Here is a 27,519-nt window from a genome sequence, read left to right as displayed (position 1 = left end):
TATGTAGCTGTGGGAGTGTGCTGTAGGAGAGGTGAGGAAGTCGCTGTGGCCGCGTGGTCTGCGTCTTAAAGCAGTGACATAGCAGTGCATAGACCTGTAAGCCGGGCCAGGTAATCCCTAGAGGGAGGAAAACCCAACAAACCAAAACACAAACAACAAACAAATAACATTGCCGGTCAGTCCCATGAATGTCCTGGGTGGTCAAACCCACGAGGGAGGGGTGGAAGCAACTCGGAATATCTCGTCCCCCCGTCCCACTCGGGCCCACTCTCTCTTCAGATCAGCCGGTGAGGGACCGCAGACGTCCCATTTCAGCGTAGGTCCTGCAGTCCGGGGATGATACGGGGCCAGCCGAATCCTCCCCTAAGGATGCTAGAACCGCTTGATGTTCCTTGGCTATGGTCTCTGGGTCTGGATGTAACGGAGTCCGGGTGAGGCCCACCGTTCTCCATTTGTCCCAGTCTCGTCCCCTCCCCCCCCCCCCCCCCATCCGAGTTGTTGGGAAGCAATGGACTTGCTGTGAGATCTGTCACGTTTTTCTCTTGTTCCGCTGAGTCGAGTGAAGCACAAGGGGTCCACCTCTCGACGTCCACGGCTCTGAATAGGGAAACAGAGTGCCAGGGCAATCAGGCGAGGGAAAGGGAATTAGGATGGGAACAGCAGGGATAGGGATACCTGTAACATAACATAAATCATAACACACGTTAGGGTACACATAAGGCAACCTACTCTCATTCGGTCTCACTAAGTATGCCTCAACAGTGTGTCTCTCCAAAACATACTCAGGCAACGATAATCGTGCCTTCAAAACCAATGTGACAAAACAGAAGATCGCTCCCCTTCCAGCAATTGACAACCGGTAGGACCTTGCTACTTGACAGTCCCCCTATGTTCCCTACAAAGAAAAGGTGAAAAACCAGGGACCTCTCTCGCCAAACGAAACCCGAACCTACTCAGTTCAAAGGTCCTCGAGAGTAAGCCCCAACTGATATTGACGTATGCGGGGAGTAAGGATACAGTCACGCTCTCCCCTTGAACCCTACACTCGTGGTGTCTTCCAACCACTGACTATTGTCCCGCACTGTGCAGCCCCTCCTTCTTGCTGAGCTACCTGAACGTTGCGGTGTCGGTGTCTCCGGTGATCCCGCCTCACCGGTCCGTATTTCGAGTAGGGAGCGTCCGCTCCTACTTCTTCTTTGGTCCAGGGTGTAGACAACGCGGCCACGCTCGTCCAGCGGTCCGCGAGTAGAGATATGTTCGCACCCAGAACCTTCAGACGCGGTGACGCTTACTTCAGCGTCCCGCAAACCAAGTTCTGTGGAGATCGATACTCGGCCTCTCGTACCCCCCGACGAATCCTCGGTCAAGCAGGGCACACGGCTGTTTCTCTCGTGCTCGTGCGAGCTCCGGCGTTTCTTTCCTTGCCGCTTCCACCAAAACAAATCCAACCAGGCAGTATTACGCGCACCGATTGGTCCTCGGTGCCCGTACTTAACAGTTGTGACCACGCCTTCGTCCCGCCGAGATGTCTGGGAGTTGTGGTCCAACTGCACTTTCGGTAGGCGCCTTGCTCAGCGACTGACAGTATGCCCCCCGCCCAAGCGCCTCCTAGGACCAGGCTTGGCCGGGAAACGGGCGTGAAATAACCTCACGGCAGTAGGAGCATGCACATCCGAGGATGGAACCCAGGAATCCTCCTCCGCCGTGTACCCCTTCCAAGCAATGAGGTACCACAAACGACCCCTCCGAAACTGCGAGTCCACCACCTTACGGACTTCGTATTCCTCCTGGCCCTCCCTGATTACCGGAGGAGCGGCCACACACCGAGCCCCCCGCGCCGGCTTCAGGAGGTTGCAGTGGAACACCGGATGAATCCGCAACGAGGCCGGTAACGCCAACCTGTACGCCACTGCTCCCACTCGTCTCACCACGGGATACGGACCAATGAAACGAGGATGGAAGATGCTGCGCAACTTAAAACGGAGATTCTTTGTGGACAACCACACTCGGTCGCCCGGTTGATACACGGGTCCGTCCTGACGATGGCGGTCCGCCCAGGTCTTGTACAAGATCTTGGCCCTCTCCAGGTTTGTTTTCAAACGTTGGTGTATCTCCCCCAAGGCCTGCAACTGAGCTGCAAGAGCAGGCTGGTTGCGCGTCTCCACTGGAAATGTGAAAGGGAGCGTCTTGGCATGATAACCGTAGTTAGCCCGAAAAGGGGTTTCTTTGATGGAGCTGTGCCAAGCGTTGTTGTAGGAGAGTTCGGCCAACCACAGGAGGGACACCCACGACGTACCGGCTTCTCTTGCGTAGCAACGGAGATACGTCTTGAGCGTTTGATTAAGACGTTCGGTCTGACCATCCGTCTGGGGGTGGAAGCTGGTGGACGTGGCCACTTCCACTTGCAAGGCTTTACACCAAGACCTCCAAAACCGGGCAACAAACTGCGGACCCCTGTCAGATACTATCACTCCTGGCAATCCATGCTGTCGCACCACGTGAGACAACAACAACTGGGCGGTTTGACTGGCTGAGGGTAAGTTCTTGCACGGGACAAAATGACCCATTTTGGTGAGGCCGTCCACAATTCCCATGATGGCATCACATCCCTGGTCCAGTGGTAGACCCACCACAAAGTCCATGCTTATGTTGTGCCAGGGCCCTGCGGGAGTCGGTAGCGGGACCAACTTGCCTTTAGCCTTGGAATGGTCTCCTTTCGCCCTAGCGCAGACATCGCACTGCTGGATCCATTGCCGAATGTCCTTGTCCATGGAAGCCCACCAAAAGTGTCGTCTCATAAGGTGCAGGGTTTTGGTCCGTCCTGGATGCCCTGCTACCAGTGATTCATGGCACCAAACGAAGACCTGGCGTTGCAGCTCCTCCAAAGGCACAAACAGACGATCTCGGTAAAAGGGCAACCCCTCTTTTATGTGCCTGTCCGCCTCCTGCTCCTCCCATTGAAGCCATTGCACCAATGTGCGGTGCCCTCTTATGGAGTTCAGAAATGTGTCAGCCCGCACCACACATACCACTTTCTCCGGGGGAATGAGGGCCTTGATCACCTCTGACCGATGTACCTGTCCCCCCTCTTGCCGCGATAGCGAATCCGCTTTCCGGTTCTCTGACCCAGGTCGATACGTAATGACAAAGTCAAAGCCTGCAAAAAACAGCATCCAACGCATTTGCCGTTGCGTGAGATGCCTAGCCGTTTTCAAGTACTGCAAGTTTCTGTGATCGGTATAAACCGTTACGGTGTGCTTAGCCCCCCACAGGTAGTGTCTCCATTCCTGGAACGCCTTGTGAACAGCCAGTAGTTCCTTTTCGGCAATCGTGTAGTTTGCCTCGGCTGCTGTTAACTTCCGGGACAGGAATGCTACTGGATGTAATTGTCCGGTCAGAGCCTCTCTCTGCGATAGCACGGCTCCCACGGCGATGTCAGAAGCGTCCGCCTCTACCACGAAAGGTACTTCAGGATGTGGATGTTGCAGAATGGGAGCGGTGGTAAAGGCCTGTTGCAACTCGCGGAATGCTGCATGGCCTCCGGAGTCCAGGAAAACGGATGACCCTTGCGTAGCAAACGAGTGAGCGGCGAGACAAGCTGGGAAAAGTGAGAGATGAACCTCCTATAATAATTTGAAAAGCCCAGAAAACACTGCACATCTCTCCCAGTTTTAGGTATGGGCCACTCCTGTACTGCTGCCACCTTTCGTTCAGCCATGCTCAACCCGGAAGGACTCAGGACCACCCCCAGGAATTCTACCCTTTCTACGTGGAATTCGCACTTGCTCAACTTGCAAAACAAATTGTTCTCTCCTAGCTTGTGTAACACTTGTGAGACGTGCGTGACGTGTTCCCTGGGATCTGTGGAATATATCAGTATGTCATCGATATACACCACTACTGTTCTATCAATGAGCTCTTTGAGGACGTCATCGAGAAAATACTGGAACGCGGCCGGGGCGTTACACAGCCCAAAGGGCATTACCCTATACTCAAACAGCCCGTACCGCGTCTTAAAGGCCGTCTTCCACTCATCCCCCTCCCTTATCCGGACCAGGTGATATGCCCCTCTCAGATCCAATCGAGAGTATACGGTCGCCTCCTTCATCTGATCCAGCAAGACAGGGATGAGAGGAAGAGGGTAGCGGTTGCGGACGGTGTTTCTATTCAATGCCCTATAATCGATGCACGTCCTCAAGTCGCCATTGGCTTTCTTGATGAAGAAAAGGGGCGAAGCAGCCGGAGAACGGGAAGGCCTGATGAACCCTATCTCAACGTAGTGCTCTAGGTATTTTCGCAGATGTTCGGTTTCTGGCTCAGACAAGGCATAGACTCGACAAGACGGCAGGATTGCCCCTGGGATTAAGTCTATTTGGCAGTCATAACTGCGATGCGGTGGCAGGAGTTCAGCCTTACTTTCGCTGAACACCTCTCGGTAAGCTTCGTAGGCGGCTGGGAGGACCGTCTCTTTCTCTGCCGCGGTACTGAGGTGATACCCCTGAGTGAGGGCCAGAAGGTGAGTCCGATGCGCGTTGACACACGCCTCTTTACAGTAATCCGTGTCGAACTCCACCGTTTTCTGCTTCCAGTTATTGGAGGGGTTATGAGTCGTCAACCAAGGCATGCCGAGGATCACTTCATATTGTGGAGCCTCAATAATGTTCAAAGCTACCTGTTCTACATGATCCCACAAGGTACCTGGTTTGGTCAGGGTTAGAGATTCCGTAACCTCGGTGATGGGCCCTGATTTGAGAGGCTTTCCATCCACCGCCCAGACTACTTCGGGGTTTGTTCTCGGGATGCGCCTTAACCCAAGCCGCTGTACTAACCCACTATCAACGAAATTTCCAGTGGCACCGGAGTCAATCATCACTCCTATCTCGTGCTCTCTAGTTCCCACCGTTACTCGCATGTGTAACACAACGTGTGATTCAGATGCAACCGACTCTACAACTGCTAAAGAAGGTAACTGCAAGACCCTAGAGGCGGGTGTTTCATCCGGAGTGACAGCGGCCCGTACTTCAGAAGGTGATGCCTGTACTGTGGCTACTGCCACTTTCTTCGTACCTGCGTACCCCCCTCTTTTGGGTTTGACGGGACAGTCACGAACATAGTGGCCTTTCTTGCCACAATACATACAGAGACTGGCTAGTCTGCGGTTCTCTCTCTCGACCCGTGATAACGGGGCTCTGATTGCACCCACCTCCATAGGTTCTGCATGAGAGTCCGGGGATGCTGTCCTCTCTCGGCTTTCTCGACGTGGGCATAAACCCTCTCTCCCTTCCGCTCTGCCAGTCTATGGTCTAACCTAAGCGTGAGGTTCATCAAGTTTGTGTACGTAGTGGGCTGCGGATCAATTTGCGCCAGTACATCCTTCATGTCATCCCTCAGGCCCTGGTAATAGAGGGACATACGCTTTTCCTCAGGCCACTCTGTTTCCGCTACGAGACGATTGAACTGGGTCAAATATGTTACTAGATCGTTTTTTCCCTGTCGGAGTGCTAATAATTCTCTATCCGCTGATAAGGTGGTGGCCCTCCTGTCAAACACCCGCTCAAACTCGCTTCTAAAGGCGTTCCAGTCTGACAGCAGAGGATCGTCGTATTTGACCAAGGGGACCGCCCAATTGGCCGCGTCCCCCGTCATATATGATATAGCAAACGCCACTCGTGAATGGTTAGTCGGAAACGAAGCGGGTTTGCATGAAAAATGTAATGCTATTTGAGTGAGGAAGGTTTGGATTTTGAGGGGGTCACCCGAGAACCTCTCCGGGCTTGCCAGGGGTATGGGTGGTGAAACGTTTACATGTATAGGATTCGATGACTGTGAGGCGTCAAATGGGTTGCGCCCTTGCCTTTCTACCCTGTCTTTTAGGGCTGCGGTTTCTATCTTAGATGTGGCCAATTCCTGTTGTACCAACATGAGGGCTTGTAACACCTCATCTAGAGAGGCCATACTTGTGCTTGACTCGACCCACACAGAACTATTTCTTGGGCGCGTAATTCTGTCACGTTTTATTCTTGTTCCGCTGAGTCGAGTGAAGCACAAGGGGTCCACCTCCCGACGTCCCCGGCTCTGAATAGGGAAACAGAGTGCCAGGGCAATCAGGCGAGGGAAAGGGAATTAGGATGGGAACAGCAGGGATAGGGATACCTGTAACATAACATAAATCATAACACACGTTAGGGTACACATAAGGCAACCTACTCTCATTCGGTCTCACTAAGTATGCCTCAACAGTGTGTCTCTCCAAAACATACTCAGGCAACGATAATCGTGCCTTCAAAACCAATGTGACAAAACAGAAGATCGCTCCCCTTCCAGCAATTGACAACCGGTAGGACCTTGCTACTTGACAGTCCCCCTATGTTCCCTACAAAGAAAAGGTGAAAAACCAGGGACCTCTCTCGCCAAACGAAACCCGAACCTACTCAGTTCGAAGGTCCTCGAGAGTAAGCCCCAACTGATATTGACGTATGCGGGGAGTAAGGATACAGTCACGCTCTCCCCTTGAACCCTACACTCGTGGTGTCTTCCAACCACTGACTATTGTCCCGCACTGTGCAGCCCCTCCTTCCTGCTGAGCTACCTGAACGTTGCGGTGTCGGTGTCTCCGGTGATCCCACCTCACCGGTCCGTATTTCGAGTAGGGAGCGTCCGCTCCTACTTCTTCTTTGGTCCAGGGTGTAGACAACGCGGCCACGCTCGTCCAGCGGTCCGCGAGTAGAGATATGTTCGCACCCAGAACCTTCAGACGCGGTGACGCTTACTTCAGCGTCCCGCAAACCAAGTTGTGTGGAGATCGATACTCGGCCTCTCGTACCCCTCGACGAATCCTCGGTCAAGCGGGGCACACGGCTGTTTCTCTCGTGCTCGTGCGAGCTCCGGCGTTTCTTTCCTTGCCGCTTCCACCAAAACAAATCCAACCAGGCAGTATTACGCGCACCGATTGGTCCTCGGTGCCCGTACTTAACAGTTGTGACCACGCCTTCGTCCCGCCGAGATGTCTGGGAGTTGTGGTCCAACTGCACTTTTGGTAGGCGCCTTGCTCAGCGCCTGACAAGATCCTCAGCAATGTTCAGTAGTTGGCAAGCCTCCTTCAGCGAACAAATTTAGTGGATATTCCCGTTAAGGCGGAAGATGAGGTGGAAGGGGTGCCCCCAAGAGTACAGGATTTTATTGGCCAGGAGGCGAGACGTGACTATCCGAAATGCTCTTCTTTTCTGCAGTGTGGAGGCCGCTAAGTCTTGAAAAGGGGTTTGTTGGAGCCCTTGATATTGGACTGGGTGGGAGTCCTTTGGCTTTTTCTGCAAAATGCGTTCCTTCTGCTGAAAGTCCTGAACACATGTAAGGATATCTGCAGGAGGAGCGGAGGAGTGGGCCTACTCAATGCACACGGTCGATCAGAGGGGGCCTCCAGTATTGATCTGAAAAGTCCCTCTACAGAAGAGACGATGTTCTGGCCTTCTGATACATGTGGAACCCCTCGAATGCGGATGTTATTACATCTCGAGCGGTTCTCCAAGTCTTCGGCGTGTGCTTGGAGGTCGAGATGCTGATCCTGGAGGCGGATCACTTCTTATTGGAGCTGTTCGAACTCTTCATCCCTGCTTGTGCTCTGCGATTCCAATGTGTCTACCCTGTCTGCCAAGGTGTCCACGTCCCTTCTCACCTCCCCAAACTCTTGGAATAGCTCGGTCTTCATTGTTTTCAGGTCCTCCCTCAGAGAGGCGAAGAGTGTTTCAATAAAGAAACGTGTGAGCGGACCCTCTGTTTCTCCCGGTTCCATGGAGTTTTTTTACCTCTGGCGTCCGAGTGTTGGATGTTTTGAGTAGGAGATCTTTAACTGAGCGATCTTTTTTATCTTTAGCGGCAGCCATGTTAAAGTCTGTAATCCTATGGGGGCCCCCCCCTGTTCGCCTTTCGGGAGTCTCTCTGCGCTCTGGCGGCGTAGGCGACCTACTCAGATGCCTAGATAATGATGGGGCGCTGGTTGGGCGCGAAGTTGTCCCCTCCTCAGTGCTGACTGTGAAGGCCAGGGAGATGTGGCCCCTCCGAGCTTGGTGGAGGCCGGTGTCGTAGATAGAGTCCCAGTATGTTGTGGCGAAGCATTCACCCTGCAGTCCGGACAGCCTCCCCCTGGTCTCTCACGCCTCAGGAGTCTCCATAATGATATGAGGTGCTGTGGAGGTGGGCTGTACTGATGCGGAATCTCCCTTCGCTTCAAAGGTATGGCCCTAGACAGAGCAGCGCCGTCTGCGCGGGCCCGCCCATCTCACCTGGGGTCCCCACGAGCAGGGCCGTGCTGTCGCTTGTCTTGCTGGTGTGGCTCATGCGTTTGTTTCTCTCTGCCCCATGGCCGTTGGTGAGACGCCCCTCTGACCCACAGCAGTTTTGTCGTGGTGGTGGTGGTGCTTCCTGTAGAGGAGGAGGGTATCAATTGGCCCCCTCTTCTGCCCGCAGAGTATGTATGCGGATCATCAAGTCCGTCGTCTGGCCTCTTACTTTTGCTGCGGTCTGGAGCTCTCTTAATACGTCACTCCCTATGGCCCCACCAGGGATCACAAACCCTCTTTACTCCTGATTCCCAACTCCTGCAGTGCTCATGGCTGGGGGGAGAGGCTCCAGCCAACCTCCCACCCCCCACGAACTCCGGCGGCATAGTCTCCCGGGCCGTACCACCCTCGGTCCGCCTCAGTAGGTTGCCAACTCTGGCCAGGCGCTGGACGCCGCTCCCTCAAGCTTTCTGGCTCAGCGCTACCAGGGACGTGCGATCTCTCTCCACGGCTGCTCCTCCCAGGTGATCCCTCAAGTCCGCCACCTGATCACGTGCTGATACTGCGGCCTATGTCCCCACTGGTGCGGCCCGCTCCTGATGCTGCTCCCAAGGGCCCCCCTCGGGACGCCAGCCCTTCCACCTCCAACTGTCCGCTGCTGCAGGGCTCCCGTGAGCGGGGCCCTCCTACCAGGCTCTGCCGGGCCCCGATAGCACAGTCCTGAGCACGGCTTGCCTCCGACCGGGCACCAGGCACAGCCCTGTGATCGTTCTGGCTCGATGCAGTCAGGTGTTTGCAATCTCTCACCTCGGCTTCTCCTCCAGAGTGCTGCTGCTGTAGGCTGACCGGCTCTTGGATCCACGCAGCTTGCCGACTGAGACCTAGAATGGTCAGTGCGCCTCCACGGCCTCCAGTGGCTCCCTCTATCCTGGGCCGCGCAATGCTAGGCCACCTCCACCTCGCCGTTGCGCGCTCCTTCACTGAAAAAGGCGCCTCTTCAGGGTCTGCTGGCCCCGCCTTGGCTATCGGAGGGTAGGGAGCGGACTCCACGGCCCAGCAGCTCTATGCCTTGGCAATGGGCCCAGTCGGTAAGACGGAGTGACGAGCAGGCACGTCCTACTCGGTCGCCATCTTGACCATGCCCCGTGTTCTGCTAGTTTGAGGTGGCTTATATGCTAACGGCTACTTTATCTGAGGTCCTGTCTGCTCAGAGGTTGTTTCCAAACTCTGTATTTTGGAAATCCGTGCTTAGACTGGATTTCAGATTCTAGTCTGGTATTTTTGTTGCGTAATGCAGCAGGATTGCATCGAGGAATGTTGGACAGAAAGCCTTCATTATGTCATGCTTTCAGCTAATATTTTCCCGAATTCCTCCTGGGGTACAATGCTAGATACATCGATGCTGAGAAATTGGCATTTTCTCCTTTTGCATGTGGGTCTTACACAAATATCAGTTAGGTTCAGTATTGTAACTCTGGCACCATTTTCTTTCAAGAGATTTCTTAACTTTTTTTGGCTTCTGCATTTTAAATTGTGAGAAAGTGGATAATTAGTTTGCAAGGATGTGTGTTCTTCACAAGTAATAGGTCAGCAACTTTCAGTTTCCTGGGAACCAAGTACCACATTGTACCACTTTACTGTCTCAGGGTAACTAGGATGAGCAGTCCAAGGCCTACTCGGGGGAGATGTTGTGGGCTATTAGCCAATTCCATAGGCATGCAACAAACATCACCCACTAAATCATTGTCCAGTCGGTGCTTTTCATTCTAAAACAAACTACTTTTACACTCACACCAGCCAAGAAGATCCAGGTGAACCCTCCAGGTTCTCCTCCCTCCTCAGCAGATGCATCCTTCTTCTGTTTCTCAGAGGGTGTGGGAGTGGCAGCGCCTGTGGCCCTGGAGAAACTAGTCCTTATCCCGAAGTTCCAACTGAAATTGGAAGTCCGTGAGTTCTTCTCTCCAGTTTGGCATTCATCCAACATTGCTTCCCCCAGGTCCAGACTGTTCTCAATAGTCTCTCCCTTGGGTAGGGATTTTTAACGGGGGTGGAACGTTCCTCTGCCCAGTTCTGGGGTAACACATCACCACTCTTCCCCCTGCTCACACCCTACTGCACCGCATTTTGAGAATTTCCAAGATGGTTTGTTTAAAGACTGTCTCTGAGCCTAAGCCCTACCACAGCTGCCTCTTCACTTCCCTCCAAAACTTAAAAGAGAAACCCGTCCTGTGACTGTCTTAAGAGTTCTGGCTGTCCTCCTATGTTTCTGGGGCTAAGTGCAGTGTGAAATGTTATTAGCCCATGCATCTTCCGTCCCCACCCTCTCCTCTCCCAGGCGCAGGCCTAATTATTTGCTTATGGCCTTGTTGTGTGGAGAGACCTGTGATCCTACAGCTGGCCAGTAGGGTAATTAACTTGGTGGAGCAGGGTTATTTAAAGGTTTGAATCTAATTAGAAGCAGTCAGAGAAAAAGTATTCTTGAAGTGTCGCTAGGAAATGTGGAAATTAATATCTTATCTGCCTTCGGTATTCTGATTTGCCATGATATGGGTGCATCAACGTAGTCTCTAAGCCGAACAATGAGAAACTGTAGTTTGATGCATATTTTGTCCATAGTGTACAACACAGTAACGCACTCTACATACTTTATTGAAGCACTACAGATGCACATACTCACACTGCCAATCCCACTCGTATTATCAGGCCTGCCCCGGCCAGCACCAATTTTTGACGGATCTACTCTGTGACTGGCTACCTGCACACAGATACCAGGGAGAAATACATGTTAGTCTCACGCTTAACCTGAACATTTGTGCACATGCACAACAAGCCCAGAACATACCCTAACTACAGACCTTATCTTGAAATGCGGACACTGGCCTTTAGCGTTCAGAATCTATTACAATAGAGCTTACGCTAAGTGAGACTGATTCATGGCATAAGTCCTTAAAACCAGGAGGGATTAAATGGGAAGGAACCCATTTTTCACATGGATATTTACATATTTTCTCTACGTGCATTTTACACTACTTAAATTTTGCCACTGGAACTTATAACCTAGTGCATGAGTCAGCTAGTCCTAGGAACAGTCCCAGTCCATGATTTAAGGTGTATCACAGTGATTTCTTATTGAAAGATTTCCAAACTATTTTCTTTGGATTTTGTATTTTAAAAACATTTTTTTTGAAGTGTAAGCAATAAAATGGAGTAAAGCAATTAACGTTTTTAAAGCACCTATTCACAGACAATACAACAATTAAGATATTCTGCCAATGTTCGCACTACTTGGAGATGAAACGTGGAAGAGGCAGTGGCTTTGTAAAGCTTAAACACCATGACATCACATTAAAGCCCTCCCAGAACGAGAGCAACTTTGTATCAGTGCCCAAATCGCTGTGGTACTAAGCCGAACATAAAAGTATGTTCCATGTAAGGAAAATATTCAGCACAGAGGCAAAAGGCACAGTCCATAGAACAATGAAAATTCCTACAGATGATATTTTCTTTTCTCGCTGATTAGGATCACTCATAGGGATCTTCAGCACCTCAGCTTAACTAAACCTTGAGACTGCAGGAGCTTTTGTTGCTGTAGCTCCATTCTCCTTCCAACTGTTTATTTTCAAAGGCAACTGCACAGTGGTCTGACCAGACATTTCAGTCGTGTGAGCATACAACTTCATAGTATTGCATGGAAAATGAGTTTGAGTGTGGGGCCTATTCTATGGGGATAACCTATAGATGGTAATAAATATAAAATGTTCCATATCATAGGTAGGGCCAACTACCCTAGTCTCCACCGAAGTGAACCCTTAAATAATAATTTAAGTAAAAACGTTGTCCTCGATGCAGCTTCAAAATCCCACCTACCATGGGGCCATGGTATTAGTGAAAAGCAGCCTAGCTGTTTGAAGCTACAGGTTCACCTTTCAGTATGCAGGCAGCAACTGGCCTGCATTGACCAGGAGGTAAATCCCATTGCAGCCAGGTGCAGTGAGTGACTGCCCCAGTGTGCAGTGTGATTTCTGACGGGTCCATGTGATGCTCATTATCCCATTTAAATGGGCATTCTTTTGTGGCACATTGACTATGTGCCACCGGTTTGTGCTGTGCAGTTAGTGCACCCCATGACAGCTCCTTTGCCTGTGTGACCGCATCTTTAATACAACTCAGGGCTCAGAAGCTGAGGCAAAGTATCTATTTATTTGCATGGGGCCACAAACTGATGCAAATAAGAAATGCACCCTTGCATGCCGGCATGCTTTGTATTACAGAAGGAGCACCTGCAGCCCGTCTTAATATAAAGGTGCCTAGGGACCTACGAAGCAGATACACAAACCCATTGCACCCTTGGTGACTTTTGATAATAGCTGCCCCCCACATCAAAAATGTCCAGAGGCTCAATAGGTACATTTGCCTGCTTTTTGTGCTCCTTGGGCACTTTGGTATTACAGAAGGGACTGCAGACCCATGTCCAGCCCTTTCTGTTATACAGCTCATGCTGATGCTACTTGCGTGTAGGGTGATCTCAAGATTTACATGTGAGGCCCCATGCAAATGAGGAAATCCTTGGCCTTTGAACCCTTGCTATTTCATAGACGCGGAGGCATAGAGGACATCATAAGGCGTACTGACCGTGTCACACGTAAAGATGGCGCATATCTACTGGACCCCCGATGGTGCCTGGTGGAAAGGGGGGGGGGGGGGAGTCTGAGACAGATCCCAGTTACCATCTAGAGGCAGGTGCTATAATTCACTGCACCTGTTTGAAGGGGGATATATGCTCCACTTTTAAAAGCAGTATGGTATATTAAGGGTAGGTAGTTGAAGCACATTTTTATTCAAGTCATTCTGTTCTGTGGTCTGTGATTTCATACGATTAATTTAGTAAGGGTGATGCTGAGCATTTTTGTTTTTATAGGCCAGCCAACACATGTGGATCGCCCCAAACATGGTGCGCAGGCCTGGGGCTTTTTCAAGGCAGTATACAGTGATTGTTAAGAGTTACATTCATACTAATTTACAAAAGTAGGGACAAATTAAAAGATAATTCAATTAGGATCAAATTAAAATACATAGAAATTGGGGGGATTGGAAAAAGCAGGAGTCAAAAAAGAACAAACAAAATTACCATTATTAAATATTCTTTAAGTAAATGATTCATACAAGTTTAGTGTTAATATTTTTGTGATGACTCACTACAAATCATACCAGCAATATTACTGTGTCAAAAGGAAAAGGTATAATTCCGTGGTTATCCCGCATATATCAAGCCGAGGAGCCAAAACGTAGTAATGACAAGTGTGCATAGGTAGATAGTATAAAATAGCACAAGACCCGGTTAGTTTTGGTAAATACAGAAACCGAAAAGCAGGTAGTTATCTGATCTAGTCATGAAAGACAAGAAGACAAGGAAGAAAGTAGTAATCTGATCGATTCATACCTAAATCGTTTTTTCAATAATGTTGAGGCAGAAGTATAGGTAAACCTTCGGCTGTAACAATAATCCAGGTTTAACTAGTTCATGTAGGAGGCAAAAGTGAGACTTTTTACTATGGAAGTCTGTTATGGAGCGGAAAAAAGTGAAAATATTGTGAAGGCATGCCATGGTGTCCATACCCTAGTTCCTTTATCTTCATATTACCGGGCACATTCTGCTGAGGGTGAAAGAGGATGGGACTGAGCTGAAGGCAACAGATACTTATGGGCGGCCTACAAAGAGACAAAAAACAGACACAGCCCATTACCTTTGGTGCATAGCATAATGAACCCGGAAGGTTTAGCACTGGATTTAATGAACAGAGTCCCTGTCAGAAGTCAAGGTAGAAGTCACATGGGATTTTATGTTGGGGGCGGCTATCTTGAAATGTCACAAGCAGACTGGGTTATGCTTAGTTGGTATGAGAAGTACTGTGAATCATGGCATCACCATCTGAAAATTTAACGAAAACATGGTTGAAATTGATTAGCCAGAAAGGGTTATCATACTATAACGTCCATAGAATGGCCTGAAAACAGAGGGAGCATCTGATTCTGAAACTCCATGTGGCAAGATAGTTGAGGAAAGATAAAAAAATGACTTGTAAAAATGGACACAGAATGAAGGTCAGGATGGATGTCACTTGGTGCTGTTTGTCCAATCGTGGCCATCTTGAAATGAAGTGAGCAAACTTAGTCTTGATTTGTATACGGAGTAACTGAAGGTTAATTGCTCTCTGTAGAGTGAGTTCATATTATTATAGTAGGAAAACAAAGACTCAACAAACCAGTTATAGGTAAATGGTTTTGAAGAAATAGGGTAAGTAAGAAGAGTAAAATTATCGACAGCCTGGTACTTGTCGCCATATATTAGATAAGTATTAGTAAGGGTAAAACATCATTCAAAGGAGTTATGTTATCTTATGTGATAGAATTCTGATCTAGTTAGGAGGTAATATCTTGTTAATATCTTCCTTCAATCATTGAAGTACGGGGAAGTCTTGAAAATGCTGTCATTTTTTGAGCGAATAGTTTGATGATCTTCTTAACAGACCAACATATTAAATGCAGAATGTAGTAGCGTTTTTTGCAAGTATTATAATCGGAGCTATATACATCTCTAAGAGTGGACATCACTACTAAAAGTACTGAACACTATTAGACACATCACAAAAAGATATTATTATAAAGCCCCATAAGGGGTGATAAGTGTTGCCTTGCTTATAAAAACGAAAATGCTCTGAATCACACTTAATAAATTAACCAAATGAAATTTCCACAGATCGCAGACTGACTTGAACTAAAATTTGCTTTGACTGCCTACCCTAAATAAACAAATCAAGGATATGACAGCTGTCAAACCCAAAGTTAAGCCATTTTAGGGTGCATGGCCCTCAGTATTCACCCCTCACAGCTCTGTCTAGGACTTTCAAATACAGGGCTGCATAGAGAAGGGTCGACCAGCGGCTTCATCTAGTAGCCCTTTTTTTAACTAATGTGCTCCCACAGGGCAGATACAAAGTTGCAGCTGCTCTGGGGCAGCATTTTCATTGTGATAGGGTTCACAGGAAAGGGTGGACAAAAGTGCAGGTCAATGCAGTGCACGTAATGTGAGCCCAGGTTGGTATATCCATACATTGATAGCTCATTGATTGTTGACAAGTTTAAACTAATGCTGACGTTGGCCACAAATTCTGACTGCGCTCTGAAAGATTAGAATGTGATAGTGGTGTTCAGTAGAGCAACATAATTCTAGTAGTTAGCGGATCCGGTGTTTTGGGTTAGGGGTAGTTTTTCTTCAAATGCAGCAATTTAAAGTGAAAATCTTGCAGTATATCTTGCAGTATAAAAATGCCCTTTGCCGCATTTAAACTGCACACATTTCTGCTCACTGAGAGCTACATCTAATTGAGCAGGGGTCACAGTCCCCATCTGTCCCTGACTCTCTAAATACATGAGATTAAATGTATTATCTGTAATAGGATCATATACTTGTCTGTATTTCACTACATATGGTGTGTTAAGGAGCCATGCATGCATTCCAATTCCTATCTAGGAACTAGTTGTGGGTGAGCATTGGATTTTATTCCTTTGTTAGCTGGCTTGTTCATGTTTAGGCTTTTCTCTTTTACATAGTGCATGTATTATGCCAGAGAGTAATATAGATGGCGGGGGTTGAAGGACCATGTGTCATGATCTGTTTCCCTCATTAGATCTTGACAAGAAATGTGGTACTTCTGTGACTAATGGTTACTCCTCTGTCTAAAGAACTGCAGTGAGTTTCTAACTACGAGATATAGGTTTCAAAGTCAGCGTATCTTTCTGCTCCATTTTAGGTGGAAGCCTACCATCATCTTGGGGATATTCGGAAAGCTTTCATGGGAGTGCATTCCACCCATTACTTATTATTGGCTATGTGGTTTGTAACGTACATTTGCTTTTTTTCTATTTGCTAGCTTTATTGTGTTTAGTAGGCTGTCCAGCATGAGTTCATCTCTTCTGTTGCCCAAACCCTATTTACTGTTTTATTCCACCCGTACTGGATTTCTGTAAACAGGCCTTTATCTCTTGTTCTTATCTTGTCACATTGGCTGTATATTCAAATACAGAGTTCAAATGTCAGGCTTTGTCTTCCATGGAGCTTGGTGTTTACTTTTCTTTCTCTGACTTGAAGTGAGAGGATTTATGTGGCAATCATGCTGGCTATTGGGGATGTGCATGAGGAAAACTGAAATGTTTTTTTAGATCTCTCCTAGCAGCACTTGCCCGGTCTTTTCGAGACATGCTGTATTCAGGATATGGGCATTAAGTTCTGCCTATCTTTTTAATTGGCTCCTGATATTGTCCTTTGTAAATGGTGACTTTTCATTGATCAATAAGCTTAGCAGTCCCTCCTTCGTACCTCCTTTTCCCTTGTAACCTCCCATGAGAACAGGCCCTCTTACGTGTGTTGTTACTCAGGATGTTTTATTTACAGTCTGTGGACTATTTTGTTCTATAACTTTCTCTTATTGCACGCACAACATGCTTTGCTGCAACCGCCTTTTTTTTTCTTCAAGCAACGCGGCCACGCTTCAAGTTATGTTATGTTTTTTGATTCAATAATTAACGCTGCTCACGCCATAATATATTTTCTTTAAAGCACTGTTGTTTAAAGACGCGCTTTGTGTTATTTTTTCAACCTCGAGTCACGCTACAGGTTCCAGGATGGCGGCCACGCATTTCTTTTGTTATGCGTGGCTCGGCCCAGATCAACACAGTCAACAGTGGCACCCGAGGCTTGCAGCCTCTTATTCCCGATCTGCCCCCCCCGGGTCCGACACTTTACGTTTCGCAAATAACAAACAAGGGTCTGGCCCTTAATCAGTAAGGCCGGACCAATATATAAGCAAAAAACCTCAGAAAAGGCCAGTACTGATGCTCATTCATTCATCCTTTCGTACCACGATCAAACGGACCCAATCAATCTGATCTACATTTTTTTATTTTAATTTGTTTTCACTTGATTTCAGTCTTTTTCACCTTATTTTCTGTAAAAAATTTTTTTTTTTAACTGTTAAACATAAATATATATATGTATAAACTTTTGGCAAACACTGAAGGCACAACAGCATGAGACTTTATATGACACAAGTGTTCTCATTATACAAAAAAGATCATATCACATTACAAACCTAAACAATACATATTTCGCTCTAGTTCTGTCTGGTTTTTCATGACAATATTCACGAACCACAATGTCTATGAATGTTTTCTATGATGATCGTCTTTTAAGTTGTATCAGAGGCCAAGGCCAAATGGTGTCCCTACTCTGTTCACTACGTATTCGCAGTAGTTGAAAAAACCTGTATTTTTGGTGAGCACGAGTGGTGTCCTATTTACATGAGCACCTATTTGGTCAAAGAATCTACCAGTCGACGCGTTTAGTTTCCACTGAGATTAGTTGTCGGGTTCTCCTCAAGACACCGTAAAAGAGCAAAAAACAAACAAAGCAAACAGAAGAATTTACTGTAGTTTCAAAACATGAAAATCACATCCAGACATGAGCCACTCAAGCCCCATTCATCCCAAAACAATTACCTCAGTCTCTTAAAGTGAAGTTTCACTCTTCTGTTTTTTTCACCGTCCGGTGACACTTGCCACCCAGGACAACACTATAAAACAAAATATCCAAAATGCCACAGTTTAAAACTGCCACGTCATGTCAACAAAAGAAAAACCCCAAAAACAAAGAATTAAATATTAGCTGAATGATTTCTTACTTGTAAAATGGGAATGATAACCTCAGTCTCGCTTTATCTTGTGCAAATTTTCACGACTGTGGAAAAAGCAAAAGAGGCCAGGCGGTCAGGCTAACCTAATCACCCATTATACTAAATTGCACGACATGCTACTTGACCGATCTATGTAAACAAAACAAGAATATTTTCCAAGAGTTTCGGTCCGACTTATCTGTGAGCAACACCATAAGAGTATGGCAGAAGATGCCGGTACGTCGGCAGCTGACTTTAAACTGCTTCCGGGTCACGTAGTTTTTTAATTCAAATGTGGAGCAACTTTATTGATGTCCTCAACTCCTCGAGGTGCAAATGTATGGCGCTCTGAAGTGAAAATTACGTCGTTTTTTCATTCAAAGAGGAAGTGGCTTTATTGGTGTCTTTAATGCCTTTGCGCATAAAAGATCTAAAAGTATATTTATGGACGAAATAAATGTCAGCTGCTTATTCGCATTCTTCATTTCATGCGATCACGTTAGGCACTTGTTTAACCCTGAATTAATGCGCCATTCATCAAATCTAGGTTGCCATCCCATCTGGGTGAATCAATCCATGTTGACTTCTGACCTACATCTTACTTGGTGTTGTAACACAATGAATGCTTATGCTGTGTTGAATGTGTGATGAGCACATCACATCGTTAAGCCGATGACTATAATAACCCTTATTCAATCAATTAAAACATGAAGTCTATTAAAAGCGGATATCTCAAAGGGCATTCGATTCAAAAGGACTGCCAATAGTTCTTATGATCCGTGCAGTTAAGGGACTCACACCATTGCTCTGATGGTGTGTGAACAGGTTATGAAAGAACTCAAGGATTTGGTGTTCTATTCAAAGTTGTCAGTGGTATATTAACTAGATGTGTATTTGTTGGTCGGGTCTCAAAAGAGTGAGACTCAATTGGTATGAGAGTTAAAAGTTTGCATGCCTGAGGTCCCATGGATAATTCATATCAAAGATAGAGAATTACTAGGAAGAATAAAAACGTTTGTTAATAGGTATGTCATCCAGCAGAGATGTGGGAGGCTCACAGATTCTGTGACCTTCAGTTCACAGAGTAAAATTTGACAATAAGAAACGCTCTCGCTGGCTTAATTTGCGATCCAAATCACCTCCTCTGTCGTTTGGGTCAATGGATGAAATAACTGTCCATTTCAAATCAATTTCTTTGTTTCTTTTCCAACCAATGTGTTACCAAAGGTGCTGTATTTATACGTTTCTGAATATGCGATTTATGTTGACAAATCCACTGACTTATTTCTTGATTAGTTTTCCCAATGTAAAGTTTGTTACATGGGCAGATTATTCCATACCGCACATTTTTTATTTTGCAATTTGTAAATGTATTGTTTGTTGCAGCCAGACAATTGAAGGCAACCTGTTCACTCATGATTCGCAAAATTGGAAACACAATACATTTACAAATGTACATAAATCGCGTATTCGGAAACGTATTTAAAAAAAAAATCTATATATATATATAGACTGTGACTGTGACGCAGCCGGATGGAACTGATGTTCGCAGATGGAGAGTGTTTCCTAAAGCTTTGAGCACTTGTGGAACGATATATATATATATATATATATATATATATATATATATATATATATATATATATATATATATATATATATATTCTTTTTTTAAAGAGAGCAGAATTTGTGACTTTTACTGCTGAAGCAGGTTACCAGAGCATTGGATGCTGCATTGGCTAATACATTTTTTATATATATAGAGCTGTATATATATATTCACTTAAAAAACCATAGGTTTCATACAGGTTATAGTTAGGTGGACATTTCACTCGTAAAAAACCAATGAAATTCCCCCGTTATAGTTAGTTCAGATAACTATAACTTGCACGCCCGCAATCCACTGCTCATGACGTCACACATTACATTACTCATGACATGGTCAATGGCATCACTTATGCAATCACTGATGACATCATCCTTGTGATAGAGTGGCGGTCGCGCGAGTTATAGTTATCTGAACTAACTATAACGGGGGAATTTCATTGGTTTTTTACGAGTGAAATGTCCACCTAACTATAACCTGTGTGAAACCTATGGTTTTTTAAGTGAATTTGCAAGGTTTTTTAAATGCTAATTCCTAACTATAACGTGTGTGAAACCTATGGTTTTTTAAGTGAATATATATATTAAGTGAATTTGTATGGTTTTTTAAATGCTAAGTTATGTATTTATTAATTTTAAAAAAGAATTCAAGGTTTTTTCACCCGCACTTTTTTTCAAAAAGATTACAATGTTTTTTTTACCCTTGGGGTTCCTTCTGTGACCCCCTGCCAAACGCTAGGGGGTCAGGAACTCTCTTCCCTGCCCCCTTTTCACATTTTCCACCTTTTTTCCACCTTTAATTTCAGTGCGACAGACAAAATGGCGGCCGACACTTCCTGATTTCGACCGATTCGAATGTTTACTGACATCTATCAACCAATCAGAATTTCGCTCGCGCGCGCACTGTGCGCGCACGGTGCGCGCGTATAGATATTTATATGCTTTTAAATGCTATTTTCTCAGGAAATACTTAACAGATTGACACCAGACCTGCAAAAGGCACTTCCCTGACCTGAGGACTACCTCTCTGCCAAATTTCAAGTAATTCTGTTCAGCCGTTCAGGCTGTACCTTCGACTAAAGGTCCTATGGAAAACATGGACCTTTAGTCGATGGGGAAAACGCGTTTTGGGACCCCCTTTTTTCTCGGCCCCCCCTTGACGAATCACCCCGAGACTTTCAGGGTAGGAGCTGAGCGGAGCGCCCCATTAGTTTTGAAAATTTCGCGAGGATTCGTCAACCGGCGCCAAAGTTATTCTAAATAGAATTTTCAGATTTCCTATGGAAACACGGTCCTAACTATAACTATCTACTGGCGACCGCCAGTAGATAATATACTTTTATATATATATATTTTGTGTATTCCGGGGTTCCCCCCGCATGGGCGGCAACACTCAGTGCTTATAACTTTAATGAGGAAATCCCCTGGAAGAGAACTAGGAACTTATCTGTCCCTACACCGCCTTACTCAAAGCCAGTGCACTCTACGCCAACTACTCTGCACCACTGCACTGTACACCACTATACTCTGCAATACTCTATTGTGCTCTACGTCATTGCACTCTACACAACTCTATTCTACTCTGCTCAGCTGTACTCTACACCACTCTTCTCTGCACTAATGCACTCTATGCAGATGCACTCTATGCCATTGCACTCTACGCCACTTAACTCCTCTGCACACTACAGTGCACCACGCCACTTCACTCTACTCTGAAACAATCTACTATGCGCCACACCGTTCAGCGCCACTGCAATCTACTCTGCACCACTCTACACCACTGCACTGTACTCCGCTCTACTGCCCCTACACTGTAAGCCACTGCACTGTACGCCACTACACTCTGACACTACAGTCTACGACACTACACTCTGAGACTCCTCCATTAAACTCTATTCCATTCTGATACTCTACTCCACAACATTCTGCTCCCCTCTGAGCCACTGCGACTCTCCACGCAACTCCCTCTAAGCCACTTCATACCACTTTACCGCACTCTACTCTACTTTACGACACACTACTGCACTCTACAGCATGCCACTCGACTCTATGCAACACCCTCTACAGCACTTTACTTGGCTCTACACCACTCCATGACACACTACTCTCTTCTGACGCTCTACTCCTTTCCACTCTGTCACTTAACTCTACTGCACTCTACGCCCTTTCACTTTGACACTCTAATCACTGCACGAGACAACACTCCATGACACTATACCACTCCATGATACTCACACCACTCAACTCTACACTATGCCACTCCATAACACTCCACTCCACTTTACGACACCCTGCTCCCCTTTACCCCACTAACATTTAGCCATGTTGATCAGCAGGCATGCTGGTGGACAACATGGCTATAAAATATTCGCAAAGCCAATAAATCTTGCATAGGTGAGAGCTATTGGCTTTGCCAATGCTTGTTTTTGATACGCTTCCCTTAGGTGTACACTCTGTGCATATCCGCTCCACTCTCCGAACATACCATCGCCCTCCTTACCTCTACCCATTTATAATACCTTCTGTTAGCAACTCGTGACGCTGTTAAGGAAGACTTCAACCTGGATGCATGCTGTGAAAAGTGATTGCGATAGTAAAACTCTAAGGTATAATTTACCATAGCAATTCGATGAACAACATTATTTGAACGCCAGCCCACTCCACCTTGATTACACTAAACAATCAGTTTTCAATCAGTAGGTTTGTAGAGCACTATTTGTCACCCATGATGATATCCAGATGCCGGCCTCTATTTACAGAGAGGGCCACTGAAATCAACTGCAAGGCAATAACTTGTCTGGTTTGACTTGCAGCCTAGTCCATAAGATTAATGAATTGTTAAGCTCTTTTTCATTGTCCACCATCTTTGTGGTAGGACAAAAAAGGTATTTTTGCCTATGAGGTAAGATAAAGTCAAACGGAATGAGTCATCGGTTGGACTTTATCCTAACTCATATTTTATGAATAGGCCTATTGTTCTAAAGCTGATTGTTCTGGAGTTAATTGCTTTTGCCTTGTTGTTGCTACTGTTCTTTGATTAAGCCACACCTAAGCTAAATTTAAGATATGGTTTCACTGTGATTTCCGTAACATGGTCCAGTTTACTAAGCCCCAGACTAAATCATGCCATTGCGTCAAAATGTAATGTGAAGGAGCATTTTACACAGAAATATAGTGATAAGTGATGGATTAGCATTTTGCATAATTGTGTAATTTCACATAATTTTCCTGTGATTTCGCATCCTAATGCAAAAGCAAATTACGTAAATTTCCCAAATCTCTACTTTATCATCACAGCCTTAATAAAAAGGCCTCTTAGGCGGTTACAGTACTGTAAACTAGTTTAGTGGGATATTGGCACCTAACTCAATGCATTGGATATGTGTGTTTTGTAAATTAATGAATTGCACTACTTCTCTTTTGAAGTGCTAAATTATGTGCACAACTAAGTACGTTATGATTATTTTCATAAAAATGTAAATGTTGATATTGAGTTTGTAGGTTCTTGTCGATTATATTGGTTCTTGAATCAACCCAGGTACAATAAAATGTTATTTAAATACAGGTAGAAGTTCTGTATTTTCTTCCCCATACAGTAGTTGGGTTCTCTGTTTTGAATGGGCAGACAACGTGTGTGTCTAGTCCTTCAGTCCTCACACTGCGAAGCCACCGTATTCATGGCTACATGTATTGCTTTATATAATCCAGAGCACTACACAAAATACAGTCAAATTCGATCTGTCTTATTTCACAGACCAATTTTTATTCACAAATTGATCCAATCCAAGAATTTTATTGACCCGCAGGTCAAGGAAAAAATGGTGATGACGACTTTTTCAAGGCTGTTAATTTAAAATACATACCTTACATATTTGTAGAAATTCCTTATATACATACATTTTGTTCAGAAAGTGTGTACTAAAATGTATCATGAAAAGTGTGCAAAGAGAGGCATGTGTTAGAACATGATATTCTTAGACACAAGTGAAGAGTAATAGTGATCATGCATAGTGTTGTGATCAAACACTTACTTAAAGTAAAGAAACGGTAAGAAGGTTTGAGCCACACCATGTAATATCTTCTGAAATCAAACCTTAGAAATAAAACAACCATAGAGTGCAGTGATTGGAAACCAAAAGGAGAAAGAGTAATCACCATAAAAAATGTTTTATATAAAAATGAAAGAAGTCAGGAAATTACCTACTAAATTGTAACAGGCTCTGGATTATGTAAATTTGTTTCTGTATGGAAACGCTGTTTCTATATATATTTGTATACACTACTTTGATGGCATAGTGTGCATCCATTTGAGCACACAGGACTTTTTTTTATTCTATGTACCAACCTTAACTTTATCGTGATGTGCAATCATTTTACTTACCACTGTCATCTTGTTCTCTTTTTATTTATATTTATTGCTTGACTGGCTGCTATGCCGTTTAACTATTACCCTATAATAATTGCTTGTGCTTTATTTAAATGATAGTTTTGTTGTGTGATTTTATAGCCGTGGAGTCGCAATAGGATGAAGGATGGGAGTTTTCTAACAATTTTTTTTTCACTCAATAGATTATGTCGCTTGAAAAAGAAAGCACAAGCAGAAGCAAATGCCACAGCCATCAGCAACCTACTTCCTTTTATGGAGTACGAGCTACACACGCAGCTAATGAATAAATTGAAGCTAAAAGGCATGAATGCTCTGTTTGGCCTGCGGGTTCAAATCACAGTCGGTGAAACTATGCTGATGGGTTTGGCTGTAAGTTACTAATTAATCTATACATCCTTTCTGATTGAAACTTTTTTTCTTTTTCACATGTTTATTTTTTCAGAGGATGGATCTTTTAGAAAAAGGTACTTTTTGACATTAACTGAGGTATGACCAATGTTCACTTTGCGGAATAGTAATTAAATAACAATTTACGTTGATAAAACACATAAACCATTATCTCATCAAAATGGGTACTTATTGTAACTAAAAATTAGTGACTAGAAGATGCAGAATGAAATTCACGTATTTCAGTGACTTGTCATCTGTAATGAAAATAAATTCTAACTTCTGTTTATGCTTTGATGGACCGATTACATTTATTTTTTCTATTTTTTTTTTGTATTGGAAGGCAGCGCCAGAGGTGTTGAATAATGCTTGGCGATCTTGTTCCTTTAAAGGTTAATCAGATAATTACCTTGTGAATTAATTGATGAGACTTTTGATTGCATCCCACTAGTTCTAAAAGGTGACTGACAGCCTAAAACACCCAAGCTTAATTTGAAGTAATTTCTTTATTTTCTATTTTCCCATAATATACTGCCCTTGGACTCGCCCCTTCCACACACATTTCTGTTAATTATCTGTTCCCATTAGAAGCGAGTCTGTAAAACAACCATTGTGTTTAAGAATCACTATCTTTATCATATTGTATTTCTGGTGAATGCTTTTAACCGCGAAATCCTCATCTTTTGAATCCTTCCATGTGAATGACACGATCTGTAAACTTCGCAACTGCTCCTGCACACCAGCAGTTGGAGCATCGGCTGCAGCACCTCTGGATGTAAGGACACAGAGCCACATAAGGGCCTCCGATGCACACTTACTTCAGTTTTTCATTTTACTCTTTGATGTGAATCTGAAGCTCTGGAACTTGAGTTGGTTTATACCTATTTTCCCAAATTCAGAAAAATTGCGTGCTAAGGAAATGTCTCATTGAAGACTACAGGCTTCAAGCCATGCCTCAACTGCTGCAGACATATGTTATCACAGACCCCTCGGTGTCTATCTTTGGTGCCTTTGCTCCAAACATAATTCGAAATTATATGACAGATGCTCCCGGATACATCTCTAGGCCATCAGAGAGTGTTGGGTTAAAAACAACATCTTGGAATGTAAGAAGAAGGAAGTCTAGTCTTGTTCACAATACAGGGCCTCTTACGGTCCCCTGTCCTGTTATTCATCTTCTTTACATTAGTCTAAAATGAAATCAAGAGAGAAGTTTCTGCGGAAGCATAAGAAGTCCAAGTGGGGTTTCAGCATTTCCTGAAGCTCTTGTTCTAGGGAAAGGTCACGCAGCAGGTATGCCAAAGCCCCGACTCCAGGTGCATCCTGGATCTGGAGCTTATGTGCCCCAAGTTTTCGATTCAGCGCAATTTGAAATCTTTAACAAGGTCATTCTGCAGATGTTTAGAGTGGTTAGATTGCTGCTGGTGTGCCTTTGGGCCCCATGTATCGGTTGGGGGCTAAGGGTGGCACTCCACTGATGTGGATCCTTCTCTGGCACTGTCAGATCTTCTCTGGCCCTCTTCTAGCACCAGGCCATGCCTCGACTACTTTGCCGTAGGTGCTGGTGGTGACTCCGGCTCTGACGCATAAAAGGATAGGGGGTGTGAAGGCCTGTCTTAGACATCAGGTCCCTAAATGCTCAAAATGCTGCAGCTGGCCTGGCTTCTTTCGGCCCTTGATCACTGAGACCGAATGGAGCTCGTAGACTTGCGGGATGCATACTTTCATATGCTCATCTTGAAGTCCCACAGGCGTTGCCTCCAGTTCATGGTTCGGATGGACCATTACCAATTCACCATTCCAATTTTAGGCCCATATCTCTCTTCCCAGCCCCTTTAAAATACTAGAGTAGCTGATTAACATGCTGGTATAACGGTGTTCGAGGCATGTGAGCTGTAAATCACATGCTTATGCATAGATCGCCATCTATTGTTGGGTCTGTATGTTTGCATATTGTTTTTCTTCGAAGTAGTCTTCCTAGTCACGAGGTAGGTGACTCCTCCTTTAGGAGATAGTGCGCATGCTCATTGACTCCATCTTCAGATTGTTTTTTTTTCCACCATCGGGTTCGGATGTTACTCGCTGCGCTCCGGTTCGACGCTGATCCTTCGGTTTCTCTCGCTGCGTAGAACACTCACCCTCAACGGTATTGTTTCCTATCGCATTCCCCATTCTTCGCGTGTTGTATTTATTGATAAAAACCCTATTTCGGACCTAGCCCCTGGTTCGACTCGCAGTCGATGGAACGAACTCCCTTTAAATTCTGTCCTCTGTGCCATGTGAAATACCCGTGCACCGACTCACACGAAATGTGCAACCTGTGTTTTTCACCGGAACACAGTGAACAGGACTGCGACCCGTGCCGAGCTTTCCATTCCAAAAAGACACTTTGCGACCGTCGGGCTTGATGACGCGGCATGGAGAGCCAACACACAGGCTCCATTCCGGACCTTTTCGAACCTGAAGTGGATGAAGAAGCCAGCGACGCTATCAGAGCCGAGGAGAAACAGGAACAGATCTCCCTTTCCGACGATGGCTCCGACCTGGATTTAGACATCCTGCATGGACAATGTACTGTAAGTACAGTCCCTAACTCACCCCGACTCCCAAGTCAACCCAAAAATAAGGCTCCGGACCAACCCGCGCCCTCGGGCCCCGGTCGGCACCAAGACCGCGCTTCCGACGACCCGCCTTCTGGCATGGCACCAAAGCCTACCAAAAAGTCTTCCGGCTCAGAAAACCCCATTCCAAGTCGGGCACCGAGCCAAAGCCTTCGGGGTCGAAGACAAAGTCCGGCTGCGACCATCACCACTCGGCACCGAAAACCACCTTGGATCCGAAAATAACAACCCCCAAACCATCGGAAGCAAAGGCCGAAACACCAAAGTCACCTAAAAAGCATACTTTTGGTGATCCGCTCGAAAAACCGGACCCAAAATAGAACATTTTGGTCATACATCCAAAAACTGGACACATTACCACTAAGGTGACTCTAAAGAGGAATGTAATATTCCATTGAAGAAGAGAAATATTGGAACAAACACCTTACCCTCCTCCTCTTCCATCAACACCTTTGCCTCAGGCTCTACCTGTGCCAACTTCACCTGAGCACTCACCACCACGTACACCTGACAAT

The 27,519-nt window shown here is 45.7% G+C and overlaps 1 protein-coding gene across 11 annotated transcripts in view; it reads left to right on the top strand.

The window, feature by feature from the left end:
* Positions 1–27,519, top strand: part of C2CD5 (C2 calcium dependent domain containing 5) — an 875,314-nt gene that overhangs the window by 469,780 nt on the left and 378,015 nt on the right. For all 11 annotated transcript variants that reach the window (XM_085652749.1, XM_085652748.1, XM_085652746.1 and 8 more), the window contains one exon: positions 24,179–24,365. In XM_085652749.1, coding sequence (XP_085508875.1) covers positions 24,179–24,365 — 187 coding nt within the window. The remainder of the gene's footprint in view (positions 1–24,178; positions 24,366–27,519) is intronic.

This window comes from Triturus cristatus, chromosome 4_1 (genome assembly GCF_964204655.1).
Source record: "Triturus cristatus chromosome 4_1, aTriCri1.1, whole genome shotgun sequence".
Lineage (NCBI taxonomy): Eukaryota > Metazoa > Chordata > Amphibia > Caudata > Salamandridae > Triturus > Triturus cristatus.
This window is presented reverse-complemented; position numbering and strand designations above follow the sequence as displayed.